This window comes from Rutilus rutilus (genome assembly GCF_951802725.1).
Source record: "Rutilus rutilus genome assembly, chromosome: 10".
In the NCBI taxonomy this organism is placed as follows: Eukaryota; Metazoa; Chordata; class Actinopteri; order Cypriniformes; family Leuciscidae; genus Rutilus; species Rutilus rutilus.
In genome coordinates, this window is record NC_140215.1 from 19,879,739 (window position 1) to 19,905,673 (window position 25,935).

General features: G+C 36.5%; 1 protein-coding gene across 2 annotated transcripts; it reads left to right on the forward strand.

The window, feature by feature from the left end:
• The first annotated feature begins 163 nt into the window (after window positions 1-163).
• On the forward strand, window positions 164-22,868 carry lypd6b (LY6/PLAUR domain containing 6B). 2 transcript variants are annotated; one of them, XM_084420841.1, is made up of 8 exons: window positions 164-276; window positions 5,056-5,226; window positions 18,360-18,455; window positions 18,992-19,090; window positions 20,508-20,633; window positions 21,169-21,267; window positions 21,358-21,485; window positions 21,604-22,868. In XM_084420841.1, exons 5-8 carry the CDS (start codon window positions 20,531-20,533, stop codon window positions 21,772-21,774), a joined length of 501 nt encoding a protein of 166 aa, XP_084276967.1. In that variant the 5' UTR covers window positions 164-276; window positions 5,056-5,226; window positions 18,360-18,455; window positions 18,992-19,090; window positions 20,508-20,530; the 3' UTR covers window positions 21,775-22,868. The 2 variants fall into 2 exon arrangements, with proteins under 2 accessions (XP_084276967.1, XP_084276966.1); XM_084420840.1 differs by lacking the exon at window positions 18,992-19,090 and having other exon boundaries at window positions 209-404.
• The last annotated feature ends 3,067 nt before the right edge of the window (window positions 22,869-25,935 follow it).

Genomic DNA, 25,935 nt, shown 5'->3' on the forward strand with positions numbered 1-25,935 from the left:
TTTATGTCACTATAAACAAATTATTTTGTTTACAAATGAGTTTTAAAAATAAAAACCACTTGGACCAATTTAACGAATCATTTAGATTGTGAACCACTGCAACTCATTTATTAAAAGATTCGACTCAAAAGAAGATGAGGAATCCTGACGTCGGCAACCAGTCACCAGTCGACCAATCAGAGACTTTGTTTGAGAGCGCCGGTCCGACGCGAATGGGCGTACTAGTCGTTCCGTCTCAGTGGGGTTTCTGCTGCTGGGGATAGAATTCACTCAACGGTAAGGTTCCTTCGAGCTCTGCCTTGAAGTTGGACAGTTAAACTCTGGGACACCCAAACGCTCGAGGTCTTCTCTGTCTTCACCAACCCCAAACTCATGAACGGAACGCCACACAGACCGCCAATACAGTTAGTGTGACTATTTATTTACGTTTAGATACTTTTAGTGTCAGTTAAATCTTTTTCCCAATCCTTAATCTACCTTCGTTCACTGAGAATAAACTTAAATTTGAGTTCCCTGTCTTCATGCCACTGAATATAACTGTTATTATTTAGACACACCATTAAATATTGTGTACAAAAAGTAATTGAACATTTCATACTGTTTAGCCTATATGTTGCCACTGTATGGGGTAAGTTGTCACAATAGGAATCCGTTTATTTACAGTAATAGAAAATTTTACAATATGAATTGCTATCTTAAAAATGTCATCTTCCACAACATGCCTGTATTTAAAAAGTGTAGACTAGTTAATGGATTGAACTTTTCAATTATGAAGCAAATTAATAAAACAAAAAGTGTAAAGGTTAGGATCCAAAGGGAATATTTAAAACAATTGTTTTGGCCAATGTAATTTATGAATTTGAATTAGATTACAACATATACAACACACGTGACATACCCCAAACTGAGCTTTATAAAAAATAATCTTGTCCTTTAATAGACATTATTATAAAAAAATGACTGGAATTTTAGTTTGAGTGACAGAATAAGCAAAAAATTTTCCTTATTGACAGTTTTTAGTCATGTGACCACCATTCATGAGCATTGCTTGAGAAAACCACGATTTGTGACTTGTGACTTAAAGGGTTAGTACACCCAAAAACGAAAATGATGTCATTAATTACTCACCCTCATGTCATTCCAAACCCGTAAGACCTTCGTTCATCTTCGGAACACAAATGAAGATATTTTTTATGAAATCTGAGAGCTTTCTGTCCCTCCATTGACAGCAACGTCATTGCAACTTTCAAGGCCCAGAAAGGTAATTAAAAAATAGTTAAAATAGTCCATGTGACTTAAGTGGTTCAACCCTTAATATTATGATGCGATGAGAATCCTTTTTGTATGCAATTTTTAATAAAAAAAAAAGACTTTATTCAACAATCTCTTCTCTTCCATGTCATTCTCCTACGCTGTTGACGTAGTGTAAACAGTTCAGCGCTTCTGGCTTCTACGTTCTGACGGTGGGGGGGGGGTGTCTTACGGGTTTGTCTTACGGCTTCATGACGAAGGTCTTACGGGTTTGGATAAATTATTCTCGTCGCTTCATAACATTAAGGTTGAACCACTGTTAATAGTCACATGGACTATTTTAACTATGTCTTTACCACATTTCTGGGCCTTGAAAGTTGCAATGACGTTGCTGTCAATGTGTTCCGAAGATGAACAAAAGTCTTACGGGTTTGGAATGACATGAGGGTGAGTAATTAATGACAGAATTTTCATTTTTGGGTGAACTAACCCTTTAAAACCTTACATAAAACAACTGTGAGAACTAGCCCAGCTGCCAGTTGCATAAACATTAGCCACAATTTAAGACGGTGTCTTAAGAACTAGCCACTATAGGGCTAATCAGTCTTACTTTTCAGATTCAAATTAGACCAATTTACCTTTTTATGTAATTGACTTAAATAAAATTATGACCCATCTTAAAAAAAAAAAAAAAAGATGTTTAACTTGTATTACCAGTGATGAGGCACCTGTTCTGGAAGCAGTTGGTGCGTAACTGTAGTGGTTACACAGCTGTTGTGTGGCTGTTCACAAAACAGGATCAATAATATAGCCTATATCTTTAATATACCTCAGGACAAATATGCTACACCTCATTTAGATGTTACAGAAGGTCCAACTTGTTATTGTGATCAGTGGCTCTCAGGTTGCCCTCTGCATATCTTCCTCCATTTGTAATTTGTCATGGGGTTGAGGAGTGATCGAGAGCCCCTCCTCTCTTCTTACCTCGGCTGTCACTCATCTCTGCTCTCATGTAGAACTGGAGGACACTAGCAGATCACAGGCAGGATTGTTCTCTTTGATGTGGCCCTCAGCTCCTCTAGATATCATTGAGGCTCCGTCTCTGGCTACGAGAAAGCTTCCATTAGTCTGTCAGTGAAAGCTCAGTCGTACCCGGGGATCAGATTCTGCTGTCAGCTGCCATGTATCAGTGCAATCGAGAGTCAGACTGTCATTAAGAGTGTGTTGAGGAGACCACAAGATAGAGATGAGCTGGTCATGTCTTGCCATTCAAACCTTGGTGTGCTGTACGCCTCACTAAACCCAAAGACTGAAGGGTTCTCCCTCTCCCATTTAAACTTTGTAAAAACTGTGTCATTTAGCTGTTTTTAATACATTTTGGTGTTACTTTGTGTAGACTGGAAAAAGCAGTAGGCTAATATAGTTTCCTTATGTCTTGAATACCTTGAATATTGTAATATTATTTATATACTCTTATAGTATTTATTAATATTTAGAATTGGCTTTTATTTTTATATTATTTATTTTCATGAAAAATTTCATTCAATTGTTTGTTTCTGCATGCTAGTCACGTCGATCTCATGACTTTGGCAAACGTTTTTTAAGTATTTATAAACCATGCAGGAAGAAATTTGCCAGAAATTTCAGAAATGGAAATACTTGCTCATCGCAGAAGAGGAATATTAGACTTATGTACGTTAATTAGTTTGTATTTTTGTATTTTAAAAAATTTGCTTGATGTCATTGACCGCAATTATAATTTAAAGAGATTCAGTGTAATTGTAAGCATAGTCTTCTTGCAACAATAATACAATGTCTCTAATTGTTGGTCAATACTTAGCTTAGGAAGTTCTGCATAAAACCGTTTAGATCAAAGCCACATGACTCGGCTGTTTTGGTCCTGATTCAAACCTTTGCAATTACTGTGGAATTTCAAGAGTGGCCATAACACACCAATTACGTTTTTATCACATGCTTAGAGAGTAAGAGCCTTGTTTGCTTGCCCTCTTTGATTCAGAAGGACCGTTGTTGCTGTGGACAGATGAAGGGAGACAGATGGCACGAGGGCTTGGTGGTTTTGGAGGTTGCAGCTGCTGTTGACTGACCTAAACAGCATTGTGCTCGATGCCGAAACTTCTTGTGTTCTTTTCATGTTTGCACAGCATTTCAACTTCCAAATCCTTCATGTCTATAATCAGGAGGAAGATTTATCCCTTTTTGTTTTGGATTCTCATGCTTTTCCTCATTTTTGAGCAGGTTTGTTTGTTCCTTTATGAATGACGTGAGGAGATCTTTTTGCTTAATAGGTGTTTGTACTTTAAACACAGGGTTGTTTTACTCGCTGAAGTGCTGCTTACGATAGCTAAGAGCTCAGCTATTTCACTGCACTCTATCATTAGAGTGAGTCATGAGTATCAGCTCTTTACAGATAACTTGAGAGGGAGCTCAAAGCTCACAAGTTGGTCTTCATCAAACCACAATGTACATTCCTATCTTGACTGGTATCACATGACTCTAGTTATGTCATGTTCAACTCAAGGAATGATGTAAAGATGCCGTTTCAGTTCATGGCAAGGTTCTGACTTGTATTTTTTTGTCCCAGTTTTTAAAAACTACCTCGAAAGGCTCTGCCTCACTGTGGGCATGTTTAGACCAAGGCATTCAGGTTTAAAGAGGCCGTTTGTAGTAGTTGCTGTTTTGCAGAATGATTAGATCCTGAAGATACCAAAAAGTAGAAACGTGAAGTCGTGTCCCCCTCTAGAATGACTGGGGATGGTCAAGCGTGGAGATAAGCCTGACCTGAGGCCCTGTGTGTCAGAACTATCACAATGTCACCAAGTTAACTGACTGGGGTGGGTCACCTGTCCTTGCCCTCAAGGTCATGGAAACAATAGAGGTCCCCAGGGTCATCGATAAGAGACGCATACTCTTTTATCTCCAAAAGTGAGAGGAAGCATTTCTAGAGTATCTAGAATCCACTCTTTATATAGTTGAAGAATAGGTCCTCCCTTATATCTTGGCGTCTTGGTGGTTCACGTCATAATAAAAAGGATCAGGTATCCTCAGGAAAATCATGCCTATTCAAATTTAGAGGGCAAGGTTTTTGAGGCAGATATATTTTGAATGCAACTTACAAGAAATAAAATTACTTGTATATTGTGTACAATACATTACAACTTTGTGGCTGCAATTCCCATTTTCAAATGTGTGAATTTGGTCCATCCATTGTATTATTTGGGGACTGTACATTTTTTTTAAATGATTATGTTTAGCAAGGATGCATTAAATTGATCAAAAGTAACAGTAAAGACATTTTTAATGTTACAAAAGATCTCTGTTTCAAATGCTGTTCTTTTAAACTTTATTCATCAAAGAATTCTGAAGAAAAAAAATGTATCACGGTTTCCACAAAAAAGCAGCATAACTGTTTTTAACATTAATAATAATAAGATATTTTTCTTGAGCAGCAAATCAGCATATTAGAATGATTTCTGAAGGATCATGTGACACTTAAGACTGGAGTAATGATGCTGAAAATCCAGCTTTGCCATCACAGGAATACATTACATTTTAAAATATATTAAAATAGAAAACAATTTTTTAAAATTGTTATAATATTTCACAATATTACTGTTTTTACTCTATTTGATCAAATAAATGCAGCCTAAGAGATTTCTTTGAAAAACATTTTGTAGTTTGAGCACAAATTGTCATTTATAACAGGATCTGGCTAAGCAAACAATCTGCAGGGCAGCCCACATAATGCAGCTGTATTTATTTCCACCTTTTTCTCATTCTCTTTAGGTAAACTGCGCATGACCTCTGCAGTATTATGGCACAGGCTGCATTCCATCTCAGTGCTTTCTTCAATAAGAGCACTGTAATCCTCATCAGATCCTGAGAATGCAGGGAGACTCTCTCACACAGAATAAATGTCCAGGCATCTCTATTCAGTTACCTTGGCCACAGTCCCAGGTGAGACAGCTAAAGGGTCTATTTAATCTTAACTTGAAGAGAGCACTTTGGAAAAGAACCCAATCTCTCATCATCTCAGGAGATTAGATCCGCACACCCACGAATTAGATGCGTCGAAAGCAGTGGCCAGAGTAATAGGTACTTAGGTCTGAGCTTCTGATCCCAGTGTGTCTTTAGATGAAGCACTCTGACCAGTTAATTAAACATGAATAGAAATGTTCTGGAAGAAGCTTTGAGAAGCTTCTGACAAAATTAAATGAAAATTGAAATGTAAATTATTGTTACTCATTTACATCCAATTAATAGTTCTTCTGTTGAATTTAACTTCTCAGATTATAAATAAATTTCACAATGTTTGAAGATAGAGTTGTTGTGTAGGTTTATGATAGCAAATGCAAAAAGAAGTACATTCATTAATGTCTTAGTCATCGCATTCAAGTCAAGTCAAGTCAAGTCAAGTCAAGTCATCTTCATTTATATAACGCTTTTAACAATGTAGATTGTTCCAAAGCAGCTTTACATTGATAATAGGAAATTAAAGGAAAGTGTTTTGGCTTTATAGTAGCTTTAGAATAAAGTTATTGTCCAGCTGAAGTTAGTTTGATTGATTCACTTCCGTCGCAACGATCATTAGTTATTGACTAACGCAAACTTCAACAACGCGAACCAGCGGAACGCCGATGGCGTGCACATGCGTATTACGGGTTCAGCAGGCGTGTAGTCCTTCCCTACAAATCAACCCTCAACATACTACTTGTCTGGCCTTAAAATTAATAATACAGAATTTTATCGCTTCCACGTACCCACGCGAACCAGAATTATCCCGACAACGCTTTATCTGTAGATCTGGATACAGCCTGGATCCGGCAGACTGCGGTAAACCTTGGGATAAACAGAGAGACTAATATTAGCGTAGAGGCCATTCATCTTATGATGTAACGAGTACATCAGGATTTATGGGAAGTGTTCCCAGTTCCGCTGACCTAATCTATGTAGCCGAACATTAAATTATAAAAGTAGGTCTAAGAGATGTGTTTTTAGTCTAGCTTTGAAATGACAGAGTGTGTCTGCTTCCCAGACAATGGTAGGAAGACTGTTCCAAAGTGTTGGTGCTAAATAGGAAAAGGATCTACTGCCAGCAGTCGATTTTGATATTCTAGGTATTATCAACTGGCCGGAATTTTGAGATCGCAATAGACGTGAAGGACTATAATGCGTTAAGAGCTCGCTCAAGTACTGCGGAGCTAAACCATTTAGTAATTTGCTTTGTAAATAATCAGCAATATTTTAAAATGTATACAATGTTTAATAGGGAGCCAGTGCAGTGTTGACAGAACTGGGCTAATATGGTCATACTTCCTGTTTCTGGTAAGAACTCTAGCTGCTGCGTTTTGGACCAGCTGTAATTTGTTTATTAAGTGTGCAGGGCAACCACCCATAATAGCAATAGCATTACAATAATCTAGCCTTGATGTCATGAACTCATGGACTATGCATTTGTCAAAGAGAGCATATGACGTAATTTAGATATATTTTTAAGATGGAAAAATGCGGTTTTACAGATACTAGACACGAGACTTTCAAATGAAAGATTGGTATCAAAGAGCACACCCAGGTTCCTAACCGACGACGAAGACTTGACAGAGCAGCCATCAAGTGTTAGACAGTATTCTAGATTATTACGTGAGGAAGTTTTTTGTCCAATACTTAGAATCTCTGGTTTTTTTCAGAATTAAGTAGTAGGAAATTACTAGTCATCCAATTTTTTATATCACCTATACATTCCGTTAATTTAGTGAATTGGTAAATTTCATCGGGGCGTGAAGAAATATAGAGCTGAGTATCATCGGCATAACAGTGAAAACTAATTCCATGCTTCCTAATGATATTTCCCAAGGGTAGCATGTACAGAGTGAAAAGCAACGGTCCTAGTACTGAGCCTTGTGGTACGCCATACTGAACTTGTGATCGATAAGACATCTCTTAATTTACTGCTTTATCACATGTAAATCCTGTGCTGACAGAGAAGGATATTCTAAACATGTTGCATGAGGAGCAAGTAACAATAAGAGGAGAAGATGACATGACTTTCCGTGTTTGTTGACTGATCTTACTCACCTAAGTTGTTTGATGGACTCATAAAAGGCACGAGAAAAATAAATAAAGAGCAAATCAAGGAAAGTGAAGTGTTATCTGTTTCTTTGCTAATCTCCTGGTTGCCAACAATTGCCAACTATTCATTCATAATAACCATACACATGTACCTGCAACATTTTTTTAAGAGATAGAGACTAAGAACATACGTGTTACATCCTTGTGCTTGCTTTGTTTTGAATGTTTTGAAAAAGTTTCGTTTACAGTCTATTTTGTGAGTTTAAAATGTACTATTGTGTGGAGGCTTGGCCCACTGCTTTCTGAAACTGATAGCCTACTGTGTGTATCAGTTTGTGTGTTGTGATGTGAATACACTGTAAAAAATTCAACCGTGATTTTTACGGTAAAAAAACCGGCAGCTGTGGTTGCCAGAACTTTACCGTCAAAAATACGGTAGCAACGTTATTGGTTTTACAGACTTAACTTAAAATTTACAGTAATAAACCGTATTTTATTATCTGATATAATGTGAATTTACCATCCTATTGAACTATTAATATCTGTTTTGTACCATTGTAATACACTGATAACCACCAATCACAGCAGTGATGAGAGTCACATGATCAATCAAAGCTCATCACAAGCAGTTCTTCCACAAGAAAGTAAATACTAATTTATAAAAGCTGCATAGTGTCATTCACACAAACATTAAACACCATCATGGTAACACATGAAATTTAAAAAATGCAATAAACATTAATTTAACAACATTAAATGTAACATAAAACCCTAATGTACATAACTGATTAGAAAAAATGAAAAAAAAAACTATGAAGAAACAGTTATTTCAACAAAAATACATAAAATGTGAAGTGTCACACAGGGAATTGTGGGAATGCCAATTTACGGTTTTTCACTGTAAATTATACAATGAGTTGTTCTTTTTCACTTTCAAAAACTGTAAATTTAACGGTATTTTACAGCAAAATTACATTAAATGTACCGTTAGATCTATCACAGTTATTTACTGTATATAGTACGGAAACTTTCTGTTAACCAATTAACAGTTTTTCACTGTAGCATTTTTACAGTCTTTTACCGTTAAAATTACGATAATTTTTTACAGTGTAGATAAAGGACCCATCACATTGTGCAGCTCATAGAGTCATCTACTTTTGATCACTCTAGGAGTTTAGGCTACATAGGCTGACAGTAGATGCTGTCTTCTGTATGGTCAACTTGAGTTGTGAAGCAGCTTCATTTTTCTTGAATGTCTTTGGCATTACTTCTGCTCCTGTTTCCCCTTTTGTTTAATCATTAAATGGGTCATGAACTGCATTATTTCATTATACTATGTTTCCTGGGGTGCACTTATAATGTTAGTATGATTTTTACATAAAAACATTGTCATAATTTAGAAATAAAAGGCATTTTTCCTACCCCTGACTTCAGTGTAAATGCCCACTGCTGTGATTGGCTAATATTAGTACATGTGGAACTCTCTCGAAAACTTTTAGCACATTTTTACTATTATAGCTCAAGGTTAACTAATCATGAAAAGTGTTGATTATAGCATCATATATAGTTTGTGGCATGAAAAGTTGCAGTGATGAGCATGTAGCCGATATAGTAGACATGTTGAATGCATGAATGCAGTGATCTTGCAACTCGATTGACACAGTAAAACGTTTTTCTCAAATAAGTGTGTTGCGCCATTCCTGTTGGATCTAATATAGAAGTCACAGCATCGTTTTTTAATTCCAGTCTTTCTGCAAATCCAGCGTCAGAAGGAAGGTTATGCAGCTACTATGTTTTTTCAAAACCTGGTACTACACAACCTTTTGCACTCTTCAAAGTATTCACGTATTCTTTGATATTAAGTAGAAGTAAGATATTACTTCTAACATTTAAGGCATTAAATGGTCTTGCAAATCCATATCTGTCAGATCTACTCCACCCCTACTGCCCTGCCCGGTCCCTTAGATCATCTGAACTTGGTCTTTTGTCCATTTCTCGTTTTTGGTTGTCCACTGAAAGGTCATTTAGTGTTAATGCTCCTAAATTATGGAATTCACTTCCCCTTACACTTCGTAATATATATAAACTTTGTCTACTTTCAAGACTCAGCTGAAAAGAATCCAGAATCCTTGATTATCCAGAATGGCAGCACAGCTCTATACTGTACAAATGTGAATTTGCATTTGCGTAAATTTGCTAATTAATTTCACTTTTGGTGTGAAAGGGCCTTAACATTTGCCAAAAATAGAACTTTTGTTTTAAACAAACGAACAAACAAGCAAGCCAAGCCCAGGTGAGAAAAAAGTAACGCAAAAGTAGCAAAAAAGTAACTAATTGCTAACTAATACTAAATGAGAAATAAAACTAATACTTTTTTATGGAGTAACGCAATATTGTAAAGCATTACTTTTAAAAGTAACTTTCCCCAACAATGGGTGTAACATGAATAAGTGTTTAGAAGAGAATAAGTTGAATACATTGTCTTTAACTGTGATTGTTAAAAGTGTGATTGTTATTCCTCATGTTGTTCCAAATCCATAAGAAGTTAATTTTCAGAACACAAATGAAGCTATTTTTATATTCTCTCATCATATTTTCTCCATCCATTAAAATTCTATAATTAACATTTTCAAGCTTCAAAAAGTTTCTAAAGAGATTGTAAAAGTAATCCATTTGAATCGAGCTGTTGTATCAAGTTTTCTGAAGAGACATGGACAAATTATTCACATATAAATAGTGATCTACACAAATACATAGAGCACATCAAATATGATAAACAGAAGCTCAAACATGCTTGCCTGACGCACAAGAACCAATGAGGTTTGTTGTCATGCGTCAAGCAAGCATGTTGATCATAATTGATGTGCTCAATATATGTGCATTCATAAATTTCCTTTATGTTCTGCTGTAAAAACTTTTTAAAGATTTTTTTAAAGCTTTGTTATTTTTAGGGTCAATCAATATCCTGAGAGCCAAGCCTGAATATTAGAGATTGCAATTTGGACTGGCTTTGAAACATCTCTTCTTTTTCAAGGTTAATCATGAGTAAAACCTAAAGTAAAGATGCCATCATTTGGCTCCAGAACGCCAAATCATTTGCAGAACATCACAGCACTCCAATCATGATACGAATGCTGGATTTTTCCAGATCTCGTCGAGTTAGATATCAGTTCAGAGTCATATGCTTCACCTGCTGTTAGCGATACCTGAGCCCGCATTTCTCCCAGGGCCCCATTCAGCCCTCGCTGTGGCCTCAGAGGCAAATGGACAAACTCATCTCCATTTCCCAGCCCAGTGAAGCACACAAAGGAAGCCCTTGTTGCGGGGCTCTGATCTCTCTGAACCTGCAGGCCAGAGAACAGGAAGGCTTCTGAGAGTCTGCAGGAGGACGAGGGGAGCGAAAGAGCGTATGTGCTGTAATCAGTTGGCCAATTAAACAGACCCTGGTCTCTCACCCCCATGTAATGAGAGAGGCTGACACTCAAGGGTTCCTTTCTCAACATATGAACCTTGGGAAGGAATACTTCTGCTTCGGTACGCATGCACAGATAAGCTATACATGCTTGTTAAGCTGGATACCATAAAATTTATTTGAAAGCGAGGATTAAAAAAAGTATGCTAAATTTTGAAGAAGATGACACTTCTAAAATCTTGAACAATGGTCTAAAAGCTTTTGGGACAGAAGACCAATTTACAACTCAGTTCATAATGGACTTTTGAATATAAGCTTTTAGAAAGACCCTCCTTCGGTAATTTGAACTATTTGGGTTGACAAATGATGGACTAGGACTTCTAGAATTATTTGAGACTCCATATGCACGTTCTTGGAATTTCTTAAAGGCTTTCTAAGCTGCTTTTAGGTGTTACGTACCAAAAAGTAATCAATACATGGGACAGGGCCCACAAAGAAATCACAAGTGAAATATAAGACATGTAATTTTACCTGGGTGGCTGTTGAGCCCTTAAAATGACCATGCAAGGAGACGTTCAGTTTCCCTCTCTGAAACCCTTTTCTCGGTTCAGTGCAGATGCCAAACGGTGTGGCTCACTCCAGTGATCATTTACAGAAAAGGTGTTTTCTCTGTTGCCGTTCCAATATGCACTAAAATTCAAAAGTTTGGGGTCAGTAAGATTATTATTATTATTATTTTATTTATTTTAAGAAATTACATTTATTCAGCAAGGACACATTAAATTAAGTTAAAATTCATGTGACATTAAAGACTTTCACATTGTTACAAAATGTTTCTATTTCAAATAAATGAAACAGAACTTTCTATTCATCAAAGAATCCTGGAAAAAATATATATTCACAGTTTCCTCAGAAATATTAAGCTACACAACTGTTTTCAACTTATTTCTGAAGGATCATGTGACACTGGAGACTAGAGTAATGATGCTGAAAATTCAGCTTTGCCATCAAAGGAATACATTACATTTTAAAATATATTCAAATAAAAAATGGCTGTTTTAAATTGTAATAATATTTCACAATTTCATTCAATATCATATTGTTTTTACTGCATTTTTGATCAGTGAGCATTTCAAAAACATTAAAAGTTAAAATTTTGTTGACCCCAAACCATTAAATGGTAGTTTAGAAACTGTCAGAGATAAGCTTTGACTTTGTTTATATAAAAATATGTCTTGAAAATATATACATTCATTTTATGGTAATTTGCCACCTTTTACAAATGTATGCAATTTATTAATTACAATATTTTTGGAGGCAAAAAATAATGGATTGTTATTTTCGTATATTTTTCATTTTGTGAATTCATTAATTGTTTTACTGTTTATATTTTGCTGGAAAGCCTAGGTTGTTTAATGGAAAATTACTGACTAAAATGATCTTTTTCCCCTAGGCAAGCATCAGTAGAAATGTTCAATGGCTTATATGAGCCTAAACAGAATTTGACTTTAAAAATTTAAACTAAAATCTTCACTAAATGTTTGACAACTAGTCCCAGTCTTCCCTACTGTTCTCAGTTCAGCTGAAATGCCATGACACAAGTGAAAATGATCCACTGCAAGCTGCTTTTTTTTATCCTAACTCACCGTGACCCTCGTCTTCACATAGGCTACTCATAAATACACACCTCAGGGATTTTCCACACAAATCTCACTTAGGCACGACTAGACCTGATCGGGTAACAGAAAGGCATTATACTGAATTTATTACTGTACGTAACCTCCGTTATCCACATGACATAGCCTGAAGGATATAATGGAATCTTTATATGGCAGTTTTATATAATAATGAACAATTGCCAGTCTGATGTTTGTCTGTGAATGGAAAAGATTATGTAAGTCAGTAATAGATTTACAGAATGAACAGATTTAAGCTTTTTATAGCCTACATCCTTCCCTGATGACTCATTCGATAAGTAAACATGAATTATCATGATCTACTCGTTCTCTTCCTTCTCAATGCTAATTATTTTAGAAGAGCCTTTATTTGTTTTGTTGAATTGTAGCTGTGAGAAAGATTTATTGTTACTTAAGAACATTTTTAAAGATTTAAAAATTTCACACAATACAATATAGTAAGTAACCTTTAAATATGAATAAAATTCCATGAAGCACATATAGTTTGTAAGCCTGTAATTCCATAAGAGTACTAAAAGCCCCTCTTTTCAGTTGTATATTGTCCTCAGGGCTTTTGTGTTTTACAACCTACATGTCTGTGTGCTGACTTGGTCAGCATTGATAAATGAGCTGGAAAGACACCCATCTCAAATGAGCTATAAAAGGAGTCACACAAAGCCCCCCTGAGTTTATATCCTTGACCTGGTGTGTTTATGACGGCCTGTCTTCCTGTGAAGGTGGACTCACATACCTAACCAGTCAGTGACAAATGTAAGACAAAGGAGATATAAATGTGGTGAGATTGTGTAGGAAAATTCCTGGACTCTTCCAGTTCAGCGAGGAAATGTAGACGCTTGTTCAGTAGTCAGCCCCTGGATGTGTTTTATTTGTGCGGTTACTTCACAATTTTGTCCTTTTTTTTTATCAGCTGTTTCTTAAGGACGAAAGTGGTTTAAGAGAGGAAGTTTTTTGTACCCTTTTAAGGATCTCAACAGGAAATCTCAGGTAACATTTGAATGTTTGTATTGTTGAATCACTGTTGCTATGCTGTGGTGATTCATGTTTTGGTAAATACACACACACTTGAGTGTGGCGCACTTGAAATCCTGCCAGTGTTACTGTGTACTGTGCAACATGGAGGTCTGATAAATTTTGCTTTGATGTCACTTTCTACCCATATGCCAACAGAAATTTGATTCCTCAAATCTTTCACTTGATGAAAGTGTCTTGGAACCAGGGCGTTTAGGTCTTTAGAGCTTATTTTTCTAATTCATGCTAAGCTTTCAGTGCTGACATTTTTCAAGAGACATGACATGTGGGTTTAAGTGTTTTTCACTCGAATGGTCAGGATCTGGGTCGTACCTATGCAGGTGCTTCCAAGTCAACTGTGGGAATGTTTTCTTCTGGTTCTCTTCATGTTCAGACAAATTGTTTTTAAATTGCTAGACTTAGGATCACATACACAAGAAGGTTGTTGAGGAGCATTAAATCATGCCATTCGTTAAACAAAAAGCTAAATGATTTCTGAGATGGTACATCTGAAGATTGGCCTTTCAGATTAGATTTCATCTTGACATGAAGTGTACTTTTGGCCTCTTTTTTTCCTTTTCCTCCCCAGAGCACATTTCTTCACATTCCTCTTTTTCTCAACTGTAACCTCAAAGAAGCACAAATAGAGAATAATGTAATGAAATGGATCCACTGGCCCTCAGGCCATCAGAAAAGGCCTCCGGCTTTTGAGAAAGGCGGGACCATCACATATAGTCATGTGTTCAGTTTTTCTGTGTCAAAAGACGATCTGCCGGTTTCAAAACAAAGTAGTAAATCTATCAACAATGTCCTCCAGTAAAATTGCTGACAGAGCAATATACTATGCCTGGACATATCTTGTTTTAGTATTAATGTTATGTTAGTGAAGGTCATGCAATAATTGAAGCTCCTTTGATTATGAACTCAGTCTGACTTTAACCTGACCTTACGAACAAAGGATAAAAGATTAATTTATATTTTATCCTTTGTTTGTTGACTGTAAGCATATGACTGTAAGCGAGTCTTAAGAGTTATGGAGTCTGTTTCTCTGAAAAGCCTTGATCACAACCTCTGAAAATGATTTATTCATCATCACCAGCCACTGGTAGTTTTACTGTTATCGGGCCTGTTTACACCCGGTAGCCTATTAAGCATTTTCGTCAATCCGATCACAAGTGGACGACGCTAAATACACGTGTAAACGGGGTCTAAAATGTTTTGAGCTTGTCCACTTTCGACCACTTCCAGAGTCGAAAACGCATTCGACCTGATTGCTTTCATAGTGTAGATGCTCATATGATCGAATGTGTTTGAACAGCCACAAAAGACCGCCTACTGACTTATCGCATGAACATTATGGGAAGCACGTTAACCAGACTTGCTGTTCGGTTCTCTTGGTTCTTTTGGTCTTGACCAAAAAAGATAATGATACATTTAGTCCTAGTTCGTTTAGCATTCACACCGTCATTTTTTAACACTGAACGTAAAGATACAAAAATAATAATAATTGTTTTGGCTTTTTTAAAATGATTTTTTAATGAGAATGTATCTCATTTGTGATCTGATCGACCAAAACGCCAGTCTTAATACCAGGTGTAAACAGGGCTTTGTCTCGTTCAGTATGTTAAGATAATATACATCTCCATTCAAAGCATATTATTTACTTTATAAATATTATTACATATTTTCTGGCTCATGAAAAATAGTGAATTTACTAGTTCTAAGACTAACTGAACAAATAGTCGGGACAATTTGTCCCTGATTCGTTCCTTCAAATCCTGTTGAGCCTCTTTGTTTTTTAAAATCATCACTGTGGAAGACGGTTTCCCTGGAGGCGAGACAGTGGGCAGTTTGCATTCTCCTCCTAAATGTGTTTTAAAGAGCTTTTTTCTTTTTCTTTTTTTACACACATGACAGAAAGAATGCCATGACAAAAAGCAAAACCTTCACTAAAAGACATAAAAACTTTTCATTTCCAAAAGGCAGTTGTGAAATATTAAAGAATGTTGTTTGAGACTATCACAAGTGTTTTATTTGGATATTCAAAGGATGATCCACCATTAATTTGAGGAATTTTTAAAAGCTTTGGTTAGTCTGGGAACATGTAATTCTAACCCTGTCAGCACATCAGGCTTATATAAAGCTCAAAGGATGCACTAAAACTCACTGTGGTGTGATATTTACACAAGACTTGAAGATTTCACAGCTGTATATTTGCTGTGACAGCCGTGAGGGACAGCTAGATATCAAATGAGCAATACTGTATCATATTTCATTGATATTTCACGTGCAGCTATTTTATGGGGACTGGCAGACAGCCGTAATATATTTTACAAAGAAAAGTGTATCTGATTTTACTGGTCATACTTTCTTTTTATTCAGCATATTGCACGAGAGAATCAGTGGTTACTGTGGTATAGATGTGATTTGTTCACTCTCAGCTGTCTTTTCCTCATTTCCCTGGCCGCGTCAATGCAGCTCTTCATAGAGGAATACCACATACTGCTAACTTTTGGTGCTGCTATCAGTTATATAGGCTAGGTCAGATTGTAGATTCACTTACAGTATGTTGCAAACATAATTAGAATTTGGGATGCATTACATATTACATTTTTTTGCAACTTAAAACTGTATATAATTCAATCAAAGTATGTTACAGTAGGTAAATCCCCCTTGAGGTTTAAAAATAGTTTAAAAAATAATTTATGAGAATAATGAGAACGTGCTCATTTTCACGTATTAGCAGTCCTGGATTAAATGCAACCATTTATCTTCCCCACCCAACCCTGTGCATGACATAAGGTTTAAACATGGTGATGCTTGTATAGTTTCCGAAATAAACAGCTTTATTCATGATATGATAAATGACTGCCTGTCTAAGTAAGCGGCGTATAATACAAGTACAAAAGTTTGGGACACATTAAATTAATCAAAAGTGACATTAAAACATTTATAATGTTACAAAAGATGTGTCTTTTAAATAAAAGCTGTTCTTTGTTGAAGTTTCTATATTCATTAAACAGTCCTTGAAAAAAGCATCACAGTGAAAATATGGCGTAAAGTCAAAGGAGAATATAATTTGGATGATAAAATACAGATACTGCAGTGGTGTGCATTTGACCCTGGGTTCAGCCCCAACCAGATAGACAGCACATTCAAATACTGGATTTCAAAGGGTGTGACGACTTTTTATTCACTCACTCATAATGGGAATATGAAAGATTTTGACAGTCTTAAGAGTGATTTTAAGCTCGACAATTTTGATTTTTTTTTTAGATATCTCCAATTGCGGAACTATTTCCAGCAGAATATTATCTCCAAAACTGAGTTAGATGACCCAATTTTGACAATTTTTCTGAAGGCTTTTAAAAACACTATAGTTAAAGGTGCTATTGGCAAGTTTTATAAAGGGTTTCTGACAAAGAGGTCTCACTCTACGGACTACATCAAAGAAAAATGGGAAAATGAAGGACATTTTTCAATAACTAATGAAGAATGGTATGAAGTATGTGAATCCTCTTGGAAATGTACGAATTCCCATAAATGGCGAGAGTTTAGCTGGAAATGTTTAGTGCGCTTTTTCTTAACACCAAGGCAAAAGGTACACTTTGGCACAGGCACAGCCTGCTGTTGGAGGTTGTGTGGGGCTCGGGATGTAGGGCATTGGCATATATTTTGGTAATGTCCAAAGATTAAACTCCTTTGGCTTGAATTTCAAAAAGCTTTAATTAGTATATTTAAGGTTAACAACATACCACTACAGTTTTCTAAAAAAAAATGGGGAAATTTTGACAATATGTATAGACATGAAGATAAATACCTGTATACTATTTTGACAGTAGCAGCCAAAAAGGCAATTACAAGACACTGGCTCCTTCCCGAGCCCCCCGCGATGTCTGAGTGGATAAACATAGTGAATGAGATTTATGTAATGGAATCTATAACATTTTCAATTCGCCTTAAAAGGAGCACTTTTGTTAAATTATGGAGCAAATGGGTCAGATACATTCAACTCTTACGACCAGATTTTGTAGAGGTTAGAACATAGAAAATAACCTTTTATTTTTTAAATCCCCTTTTATATTGGATATGTGCACGTTGTTTATCTCTCCCTACTTGTTCAGTGTTTATTTTACCTTTTTGTAAAAAAAAACAAAAAACGAAAAGGAAAGTGGATAATGTCTGGACATGTCTTATTGTAACATTTTGTTATGCTCCACCTTTTGAAAAAAAAAGATAAAAAAAAAGAAAAAAGCAGCACAACTATTTTAAACATTGATAATAATAATACATGTTTCTTGAGCACCAAATCAGCATGTTAGAATGATTTCTGAAGAATCATGTTTTCTGAAAATTCAGCTTTGCCATCACAGGAATAAATGACTTTTTTAAATATATTAAAATAAAAAAGGTCATTTAATATTTCAGAGTATTATTGTTTTACTGTATTTTTCATCAAATAAATGCAGCTTTGGTGTGCATAAGAACCCCCCCAAGACCATAAAGCTCCTAATATCTTTAGTGATATTAGTATTGATCTGTGCAGCTTAAGCAAAAATCAATGCACTCATTCATTCATGTAGTGTATTGAGGAAAGTACAGTTAATCTAACTGTCGTGTCGTGTTTTTCGTTGTGGCTCTTGGTCTTCCAGAGGTTATGAGGATCGGGTGTGTGCTAAGTGCGTTTGTGTGAATGCTAATTACATGGGCTAGACTGGCTTGACACTACACTGTTGACTTCACACAATGGCTACAGGCCCCGCCTCCACAATGCACCTGCTGTCCAATCAGAAGCGGGGGTTGTCAGGAGGTTGGTGTCGGTGGTCTCTTTTCTGTTGTTGTGTGTGAGAGAGCTGAAATGGAAAATGACTTCTAAGCTTTCTCTTTCCTTTTCCTCTTGAAAGTCCCAGTCAAGACAGCAGTCTCCGCACAATGACTCAGGGAATCTGTCTGCCTGCCATGTAACGTTGTGTATAAGCTTTCCACTTTACAGTCAAAAGGTAAGCCTTTGTTTCTTGTGTTTTAAATTTCATGTTTTGTGTGACTTAAGTGTATTTTGCTTGCGTTATATTTGTATTGGATATGTATTTTTATAAGTCCTGGCAAATTTGGTCTAATTAACAAGTGTTTTAGTTAGCATCAGTCACTGTAAATTATAAATATTAATCAGCAGTTAGTCTCTCACAATTTTTTTTTAGAAGAAGTTACTATGTTAAAAGTTGTGATTATTCAGGGATCTTCACAGATCACTGAAGCAATCAACAGGCCTCTGAGGTTCTTGAACCAGTCAGACAGCACCGCACTCCAGAGCTCATTTACATCACGTTCACTTCAAGACATTTACTTTCAAAGAATGAGTTTAAATATCAAAGTAGACAACAGTTTTGATCTAAAACACCAGCATGTTTCAGAATGCAATCTTTGGCTATAATGAGTGTGTGTTTGTGTGGGTTTATATTCGCCATAAATATGCCAACATAAAGATGCATGCAAATGTCCATTTTACGCTCTTCATTCTTAATGAACTGCTTTTAAGTCCCTACATGTCCGCTGGCTGGTCTATGACCTAAGAGCACGCACGTCAGGAGCTGAAAGGCTTCAGACCGCAGGTCCCGTTGTGTGTTTTAACCTCTGGGTCAGTATAGCTGATTGCTGTTGTGCTGTCAGTCATTATATATGTGTGATCTCTCTTTACTCTGCTAGAGACCCTCAGGAGTAGATTGTCACTGCCACAAGATTAATGACACTCATCTGTTTGCTTTAAACCCATATGCTGTCTAAAGATGAAATAGAGCCTGTGGATTTCTGTGTACTAAGATGTGTGATTTAATGCGGAGAATTTAAATCATGTTAAATAAGAAATTTCAATTTAATTTCACAGACTAAAATGCAAGTTTGAGCTGTCTGAAAGCAACTTGCACTGACATATCTTAAAATATGTCAGTACCATTGTTTGTCTCAAGATGCACACCAGTAATTTTTTTAAAGGTACATTTAGAAAAGCTACTTAAATTAGCTAATTTTACTAAAGCCTAATCCTGGTTTAATCTAAGCCCTGTCTGTGAAACCAGGCCTTTATATTCCAGATTGTAATTCTATTTAAAGAACTTGTTAACCACATGTTTCACAGATTAAGTGTCATGTTAATTCAGACTGGAAATAAGTTACTTGTGAAAACACTACTCTAATGTCCATCGCAGAGTGAAATTGTCAATGCTACGTAACTAAACACTGATGGAAACAAGCGCTAGCGCATGTTAATGTCCTCAGAGAATGTGTTCAGCCTTAATGATTAACCTCTGAGGTCAATGTGTCTTACTGCTTCTTAAAATGCCAGGGGCAGGTGCAAGACATTTCAAAAATGTGGGCGACATTAGACTTTAGTCCCTAGTCATCAGTTATAAGGCCTTATGCTGGATTTTGGATTTAAAAAAAAAAATGTAGGTACTTGCAACTGAAGTACCAGAGGGCTTTATGCAAATGGATATATTAGTGACTCTGGTGCATTCACTAAACTGAATAATGCATGAAATAAATGCAGTTTGGGTGATTAGAATTCATAGGTTGTAGTTCTCCAGAATATGAGCCTTTGCTATAATTAATGGACTAATGTGTTAAACCATCCATCACCTACAATTCTGTCCTGTTGGTCAGGATTTGTGCTTTGTCATTATTCTGTTAAAAGAAAGGATGATTCATATGAATGAATAGGTAGGTTATCTTATAGTTGTAGGCATCAATTTAAGATCTTTTTATAGATTACTTATTGAACAAAATAAGATGATTGTAGATGATCAATCTACATGCATAATCTGCATAAAATAATTTCAGTGTTCTTTTTATGCTCATCATATCCCAGACAAAATGAATTGGCCTCTAACCATGGAGATATGGTTTCTGTTTATCATTCTTAAGCTCTAGAAGCTAATGTGTATTTGCCCAATCTATGCTAATAGTTATAATATTGAGGTGCTTAACAAAATATAAATGAGGACAATTACGGGAAGTCAAAAGTTCAGAGACTTGACCATATCTTTTACCTTTTATTTTAGGTGTCACTATCAGTGTTTTAAACATGGCAGCAGATCTGGCTTTAGTCACTGTTCTTGTTCAGCTTCTTGTTGATTTGGTGGCAAGTGACAACATTGACTTCTACAATCTCATGCCTGCTGTAGAAGGTGAGTGTGTCTGTTCAAAAGTTTGGGATGAGTAAGATTTTTTTTTAAAGAAATGAACACTTTTATTTATTAAGGACATATTAAATATATCAAGTGACTTGCAAGTGTATTCTTTTGAACTTCTATTCATCAAAGAACCCTGGAAAAAGTATCACAGTTTCCACAAAATTATTAAGCAGCACAACTATTTTTAACATTGATAATACTAAGAAATGTTTCTTAAGCAGCAAATCAGCATATTAGAATGATTTCTGAAGGATCATGTGATTAATGGTGCTGGAAATTCAGCTTTGCCATCAAAAGAATAAATTACATATTAAAATAGAAAACTGTTATCTTAAATCAGTTATCTATTGTGATTAATATTTCACAATATTACTGTTTTACTGTATTTTTGATCAAATAAATACAGCCTTGGTGAGCATAAGAGACTTCTTTCAAAAACATTAACCAGTGACGTGTTAAGCAATAATGTAATCATGTTTGTTGACATGAATGTTATCATATGATGAAGCATTACCACATGTCTGTACAGCCACCCCGTATCCCAAGAGTTTCAAGTGCTTCACCTGTGAACAGGCCTCAGACAACTACAGCTGTAACCGCTGGGCAGAAGATGTGTGGTGCCCTCAGAGTGAGTTTACAAAACACAAACCCACCGTTCTCAGACCTTGTCTCTAGACAAAGATTATAAATTCCTGATATCCCATTCCTTCATTTATAGATACCCAGTACTGTATGACAATACATCACTTCTACCATCATGGGAAGACAAAGTTTGTTACGAAAAGATGTGCAGTGCATGAAGAATGCCAGTCAGCCGGCTGTAGACATCACAAAAATACACACCATGTGAGTATCCACATATCCACTCTTCATTGTACTGAATACATGGCAACATAGTACATACATACAGTAATCTCTTGTACAAAAATTGTATTCACTTATAAAATGTGATTCTGTGTTGCAGGAGTGTGTATCTTGCTGTGAAGGGATGGTTTGTAACGTAGAGCTGCCGACCAATCACAGTAATGCAGTGTTTTCTCCGAGACAAACCCACAGCTCAGCAGCACCCACTTTCAGGACCTGGGATACTGTGATCCTGCTGATCCCGGCTCTCACTGGACTGTTACCGTTGTGATCCTCAGCCATGAGAACCTGTTTGGTGATGAACAACACTACAAGTGAATGAGGCCCAGGAGACGTCATCCACACTGGAATATTAATACAGTTAGATGGATGTTTTCATTAAGGTCACAGTAATATCATGCTGGAGAAAGCTATCTGTTGGCATTCCCATCCATCTCAATGGCAGGATGTTGCAGGACTCCCTGGAAGAACATGATTTGAAATCTGCCGTCTTTGCTCATGTGCTCACTGATGTGTTCATGATTGATCTGTGACTCATCAGCCTGGAGGGGCACCACAAGAAGAAGATGAGCACTAGTGACTATTTGGAGTCCATTTTAATGCTTTTAGACTCCCTTCAAAAACAGATGGACATTGATAAATCTATTATAATATAAATAAATATGTGTGACTTATATGTTGCTCGTAAACATTTTTATTCTGTCAGAAAACACAAATACATTTGAATGTCCATCAGTAGATGCATTTTGCAGCCATATGTTGTAGTTACCGCATCAACCTGTAGGGGTTAACTAACTGGAAAGTGCTAACCAGCAAAACCTATCTCTTTAATGGATTCAGTGAGAAGACAGCCAGTTGTGTCCGGAAGATCTGTCAATGGAGTACTAGTACGGCTTGTGACGACTGCTACTAATGATCGGACCGAATAACAGACGGCTATAGCAAAGTAGCATTTAGCAGCTAAAGCAGTGGATTTCACTTATGCTGCCTCACTGGATTTGTATTGAGCAAATTGAGGCTCACACCGAGCATTGGATGTCTCAATGTGGGATGGTCCTGTGGCTCCGTTCCCAGATTCTGTCACACAGGCCAAGCACAGCAATGAGAGGACGCTGGATGTGTTGTTCTAGTTTTCTAAACAATGCGAATGTCTCTAAAAGAGATTTTGATTGCTGCATAAATTTGTCAAAGCTTTGAGAACATGCACCTACATCACGTACAGTAAAAGCATGAATTAATTAAGTATATTTTGGGTTATTCTGATTTTACTATTGCAAACTCTGTCATAATTTTTCTCAGCTTTTTTTGTCCCAAAAACCTTAAAGAAATAAAAATGTGACCTTATTTAACTAATGTCCATGCACCAATATTCCATGTTCAGTTATTATGCTACTGACCTTTCCCTTACACTTTTCTCGAAATGCATGTTATTGATCTTATTGTGAATGATTCATGTTTCAATTACATTTTTTTATCAAAATGTCATAACTCGATCTTCCAGTGAAATGTCAGGCCTCTCTCTGGTGACATATGCCGTAATTCTCCAATCATTTAGTCCACTTAAACCTTTTCTTACGATCGACTGCAAGCTCACATTCAGATCTGCCACCATTCAGTCAACAGCCATTAGATAGAACCAAGTCCTGCTTTACATTTCTTTTTTCGATAATCTGTTTCACTGTCACAATATGGAGGATAAATCTGTTGCGACTTCTGTTGCGACTACAAACGAGATGAAATATACTGTAAACATATATTTATTTATATTAAGAAATGAATACAAACTAGAGCTGGAGACATTCTGTAAAACCTTACCGTGAGACCGTGTTGCTTTCAATGACGGTCAGTTATGATAAATAGTCTTGTTTGCTTTCCTTGGATTGATTGAGTGTGTAAACGGCTACTCATTTCTTTAATCTATAACATACCGCTGTGCTTTTTGTATGAGAGCAGCAGGGCTACGTTTTTTAAATTCCTTGAACGGTGATCTGAGAACAGTTCTGTCTTTTCACATGAGACGGCCCAGGTTTCAATTTGGAGGAGCGAGCTGAACCTCGAACAGTACAAAAGAGCAACCCCCCCCCCAAGAGCTCTGAGAACAATAAAAACATTCCCAAGAGGATCTCAGTGTGGGACACAAAGCCGTGGACCATTAATATCATTGCTGTCCGGAATAATGAGGGGTTTTCATTCTCCAAACCAAACATGACATATGGCTCTTCCTCTAAAATGGTTGCAGAGGAAATGAGATTTGGTTTCTGTGTAGCTGCTTCACTGACTTATGAAGTTAAAGTGTGCGAGTGTGTGTGTGTGTGTGTGTGTGTGTGTGTGTGTGTGTGTGTGTGTGTGTGTGTGTGTTCCTGCTCTGCTGACTGTCTCGCCGTGTGTGCTGTTTACTCTGGCTGCTGGCTGTCTTTGTTCTGGTTTTATTAGGCGTAGAGTTGGAGTCTGTCACTTTCAGGCTTTGAAGAGTCGTTGATCTCCCATTGAGAAAAACAGTGTCAGTGCTGCTGCTCTCATCTGCGCCGCCTGTGTCTTTAGTATTCAGAGTTCAATCTGTGAAAACAAGGTGGCGCAGAGCTCATGGCTCTTATCCATCCAGATGCATTACTGTGAGCACATTAGCCAACCGAAAGACTTCGTGATTAAGTAAAAATATATTAGCATAGCATGCTTTATTATGCAGTGGTTTATTGGAAATCTTTTCAAAATCAAGCATACAAATTATGATGTAATTGTTCAAATGTACACACAAAAAGTTATGAGTAAAAAATATTTGAAGTAATTAAGAAGTATTTAAAATGTTAAGCCAATAAGCAAGTTTGTAACCTACTTTGATTATGTTAACTCCTTTAAACAGATTTTCTTGCTTCCAAAATTCAAACATTTTTAAATCATGCTGGAGAACATGATCATCCGGTTTTTAGAATGCTATTAAAAAAAGATAGATAGATAGATAGATAGATGTTTTCTAAAATTCTTACATTCCTAAATAATTTTAAGGATTTATTTATTTCCTAAACCAATTTTCATTATTATTTTCTAATTAATATAAATGTTCACTCAAATTTTTGGTGCTGATCATTGCATAACATTGTATTTCCTATATTTTGTCACTAGATTTTAAAGGAAGACATTTAGAACTCATTGGAAAGTCCCCTCATACATTCTTATTAATCAAAAAGAAAATTGACGTGATTTGATTAATGAATTATTGGATTATCCATTGATGCGTATGGTCATAAGAGTGACTGTAAAAGTTTGCCATTTACTGAATGGCATTTCATACGCTCAAACAATGAACAACCTTCATTCCTGCTCTGCTTATGGTGGCGCCACGTAAATTTGTGTTCCATTGAAGTCTGGCGATTGATGATGTCTCCTCAAAGGCGTCTTCAATAATCGTGTTCTTAGTTAAGGAAGTCGACTCGTGATTGGCAGCAGTGTGCACATGATCTAAACGAAATAAAAGCAATCAATAAAACCTTATCTTAAGATAAGTACATAGAGCTTTTATAATCATTGTACTATTTTTTTTTAATACGAAGTGTATTTGGCATTGTATTTTCTGAAAGGGTTAAATCTGGAAGTATAGCTCTGATATTGCAAGCATCCGGCCATTACCACTTGGCAGCTGCTCTACGTCTTTAGTTGTTGAGAATTAAATTAAAAAAAAGGAATGAAAATGCAATGAGAAAAGGCTTTCTCTACTTGCAAGGACTCTTGACAAACCAGAAAGTTCCATTGAACGCAAATTCCCTCATTGGACAACACTTCTGTGGTAATCCCAAAACAACACTGGCTGCATTTGATCATTGGATCGGACCTGTCCTGTAATCCGAATGAGTCAGCCGGCTGTATTGTCCTCTTGTGTATATGCTGTGTGACGGCCAGCGGAGCTTAACATTCCACTGAAGGGGCAGAGATCACTGCACTAATTGGCAGCCGACAGTGTTTCCAGAGAGATTTTGTTCTCCATGAGGATCTGACCTCTCAGAAACCTGGTTGAACCAGACCTCAGACAGCCCTATGTATACCCTCGGTGGCACTTAGTCACGGGAGGATAAAAATACCAATGGCCGAGAAGTTATTTTGATGGAATGCAGAGCAGTGGCCCTCGAAGTTTATTGCTTGCAACCTTTTAAATGAACACTAAGAATACAGGGAATTAGCACAGGTGTTTATTAATTTATAAAGTGTACATTCTTAAACTGATGTAAACATGCAATCAGTTGTGTGACATGTAAGAAAGAAGAAAAAAAAGACTGAAACTGAAGTAACAAACAATTGCTTTTGCTTGCAGAGGCGACATTTTTGGTCATGAAAGGCACATTCCAGATTTGAAGGTTATTACAAAAGGTAGGCAACTTCAATAAATTGTCTTCTAAAAGTGTTGTCGCATTTACCGATGTCTAGCAAATTTCAATAGGAA